The 3,470-nt window shown below is 51.6% G+C and overlaps 1 protein-coding gene across 1 annotated transcript; it reads right to left on the bottom strand.

Moving 5' to 3' along the window:
* Positions 1 to 1,306: 1,306 nt before the first annotated feature.
* IUM83_09546 (Serine/threonine-protein kinase-transforming protein mil) lies at positions 1,307 to 2,503 on the bottom strand (the record flags this gene model as incomplete). Its single annotated transcript, XM_067933993.1, has 1 exon — positions 1,307 to 2,503. The coding sequence occupies one exon, from the start codon at positions 2,501 to 2,503 to the stop codon at positions 1,307 to 1,309; it is 1,197 nt and encodes a 398-aa protein (XP_067796831.1).
* Positions 2,504 to 3,470: the final 967 nt, after the last annotated feature.

Below are 3,470 nucleotides of genomic sequence, written 5' to 3'. Positions count from 1 at the left end.
GCTGCAACTTCCGTTGATTCTGGGCAAGCGGCACCACTTGTTTTGGTTTTGTATCGCGATTTTTGTTCTGGCCAACCGTGAACCCTTTTCGCTACGAGGTACGATCTAACGGGTTCTACCAAATAGTTTACCCATTCCAAATAGAATACCCTAGGCTATTTCGAAGGTCTTTAATTTGGTATTATACCGTACTGAATAGTATACCGTTCTAAATACTGTACCATTGTATCGAATTGTCCAGAATGCTCACCATACCTCCAACCAACAATCCTTCCAACCTCCAGACTCTCACTTTGCAATCCTCTGCGCGCCCTTCAAGTGAAAACCGCCCCCTCACCCCCCTCCGTACCAACCTCGCTCGCCATGGCCTCCAAGCGAACCTTCAAAACGAATCTCGAGAAGAGAGGTCGATTTATGTGGCCTTGATGTAAAAGGACTTACCTGGCAGTTCCGGCTCCCCGTTGCGAGGCTTGAACCACACCACTCCATCAATGCGTCGTACGCCACCTAAATTATTACCAGTTCTATAATACCCTGCCGAATTGTATACCGTGGTGCATTTTGATGGTACACTAATGGAATAGTATACCGTATACTATTTGGCAGACCCTGTTATTACTGCATGAGCGTCCGGCTGGCATTGCACTTTTCAACAGAAAGGGAATATGACGTATGATACATGAATGACAAGCAAATCGACTCCAGGTGGGGGAAACGACGCCGCTTTCAGCTCGGCTGTGGAGGGATTTCAAATGCTTGGAAGAGCAAATGAAGCAGCGCCACCATGCCACATGGTCAATTTCCGCCTGAATAAAAGCACCAAAAGATATGAATAGTACGTTCGGCTCGACCTCAGACTCGTAGCAGCACAGCAGCGGGGCAGGTGTACGATACAAGATACGCGCTACGAAAATGAATCATAAAAAGTGTTGACCGCTGACGACAGAATGTGGTCCTCTTACGGAGATCTCTCGGTGCAGTGTACGGGAATTTCCGTGATGCAGTTTTTTGGGAGCAACTCGGTTGCGCTACGAAGCAAAAAGGACGGACCCGGTGATACACTTTGACCGGGGCGGCCTGCTGCTTACCTTTCACCCTTTCATGAACCGGGTTCACATGTCAACAACTTCAACATGGAGTATGGACGTGAAGAATCACTTTTCCCCTTGGCTCTATCACCAACCTGCTACTAGTAAAACATTAGAAGTAAGATTCATAATAATAGGGGTTAGCACTTCTCGAGCATTTTGACTCAACGATATGTCGTATTTTACATTTGTCTTATAATGTCTTACATACATGGCGTCTAGCTGAGGAGCAGATTGGAGGGCACCGTCAGTTGCTCCCACCACACAGAGAACTGCGTCCACTGGATCATCAAGTACTCGGCATGCAGCTGCGACTGGCACGCCGCCCAGTGGTCACACACGACCTCGATCGAGTTTCCATCCACCTCCGTGACAGCGACGTGAATGCCTCCTTCCGTAGCCCACTCGACCCTGTCTTGAGAACCTTCAGCGTTGCGGCTTCGCCTGTTAGCGTCCGAGTCTGTGATTGCTACACTTGCGGTCAGTTTGCGCCGTCCATCTTCTAATTTCCATTGAGCTCGCCGCACTTGGAACAGGTAGCGAAGATCCTTCTCCAGTCCTGGGATATTGTGCACGAAAACTATCGCATCCTGGTCGAACTCTTGCAGCACTTGGGTGCTAACATTGATCCTTTTGTGAAGGCCCCAGCCTACAGGCGTAATGACTATAGGACTCAAGTCTTTCTGCTTGATGTACGACATCTTCTGGTGCACATCGAGCGAGCAGCGAAGACGCTTGGAGACCCGCGTTCGCACCCACAGCGACTTGCCGTCCGCAGCAGTGGCCAATGGGGCCTTCAGCACCTCCCACCCAAAGAACGTCCCCACCATCGACAGCGTCGCCTTTCCTCTCTCCAACTCCGCGTCAAAGCGCTGCATCGTAGCGTCAAACTCACCACGGGTTAACGGGTGGAAGTAGAAGGACTCTCCCTCTTCAAAGTTCACTCTCCACCCAGCTCCCTTGTCGGACGACAGCAGCTTGGACTCTTCCATCTCCATGGGATCTTCGCTGGCCTCGCACATCGCGCGCTGGAATTTCTCGTGGCGCCTGATCTCCTCCCGCAGCGCCACGTTCTGCTTCTGCAGTGCCTCTCTCTCCACCACCAGCCCCCGCAGAGCGTCAGAGGCTCCTCCTCCTCCCACCCCGAGGCCGTTGCACGCCGCCGCGGCGCGCACGCTGTCCACCAGCGACTTCATCTGGCGCTCGAGGCGGAGGTGCTCGGCCTCGAGCTGCTTCTGCTTCTCCTTCTTGTTCTGCCGGAACTCGACCATGATGGCGCGGTGTTTGGCCCGCTTGCGCGCCTTGGGGTCGTCCAGCGCGTGCTTGAGCACCGCGTCCAGCGCCACGTCGCTCGCCTCCGTGGGCGAGTCATCGCCCAACAGGTCCAGAAAGTCGCTGGTTGACAAGGCGGCCATGGTAGGATGAGATGACACAGTGGTCAGTTGAGTGAACGGGGGTGGCACTGAGTGAATGAGGTCCTCCGTGACTTTATTAGCTGGTTTGAGCCAAACAACATATAACAAATGACGTAACCTCAAACGTTGAGGCAAAAAAGTTCAGATGACTCAGAGAGTGATTGGCAAGCGCCGCATTCTGATTGGTCAATATCACATTCCACGTGCACCACACTATTTAGAGTGCACCACACTACCACAATTTTGAGGCATTTCTCAGCTTCTCGAAAGAGTTAGAGCTAGCTATTTAGATATATTGCGCCTATCAGATCGTTTTATAGATAGCATGTGACGTGGGGCTAGACTTCCAAGTGTGTCGATAGGCTGGTATACAGCAAACACGTTTTCGGTCCGCGACACGGTTTTCGGACACTTATTATCTTAGTTTTAGTATGAGGAGGAAGAATGATTGTCCTATCGTGGCGTCGTTTAGTTGTGATTTTGCCGCCGTTCTTGTGAGCAGCCTCAAAGGCAACGAGCCCACGACTGTAGGCAGCAACTAGTAGCTCCCGTATGTATACTCTTACCGTGGCCGTGTACCTTTCGCTCCAGAATCGCACACACGTTTTCTATGGGGTTCAAATCGGGGACATTCTGTAGCAGACCAGTCGATGACAGTGAAGCCTTCCACCTTGAATAAGTTCATGGTCTCGTACGACGGATGGATAGAGGCGTTATATTGCATGAATAGGTGGTCCGCCCCGTAGTTCGTGTGGGCGAAAGATCGCAGTTCGCGGTTCGAAGAACTATCGTTTGGGGTTGTTTTTCGGATGTCATCAAGTAACATTGGTGCAACGTTCTCCTACTGCAGGGATGCCATCCAGTAACATAGGTGCAAAACCAGCCATCTCTGGAATACAGGGCGGCTCAACATCAACAGCGCCTGCAGTCGTCCAGAGATCTACGACTACTTCGGCATTCGGCAACT

Source organism: Phytophthora cinnamomi (genome assembly GCF_018691715.1).
Source record: "Phytophthora cinnamomi strain GKB4 chromosome Unknown Contig15, whole genome shotgun sequence".
Classification (NCBI taxonomy): Eukaryota; Oomycota; class Peronosporomycetes; order Peronosporales; family Peronosporaceae; genus Phytophthora; species Phytophthora cinnamomi.
The sequence above is the reverse complement of the archived record's forward strand: the minus strand, read 5'-3'. Positions and strand labels throughout refer to the sequence as shown.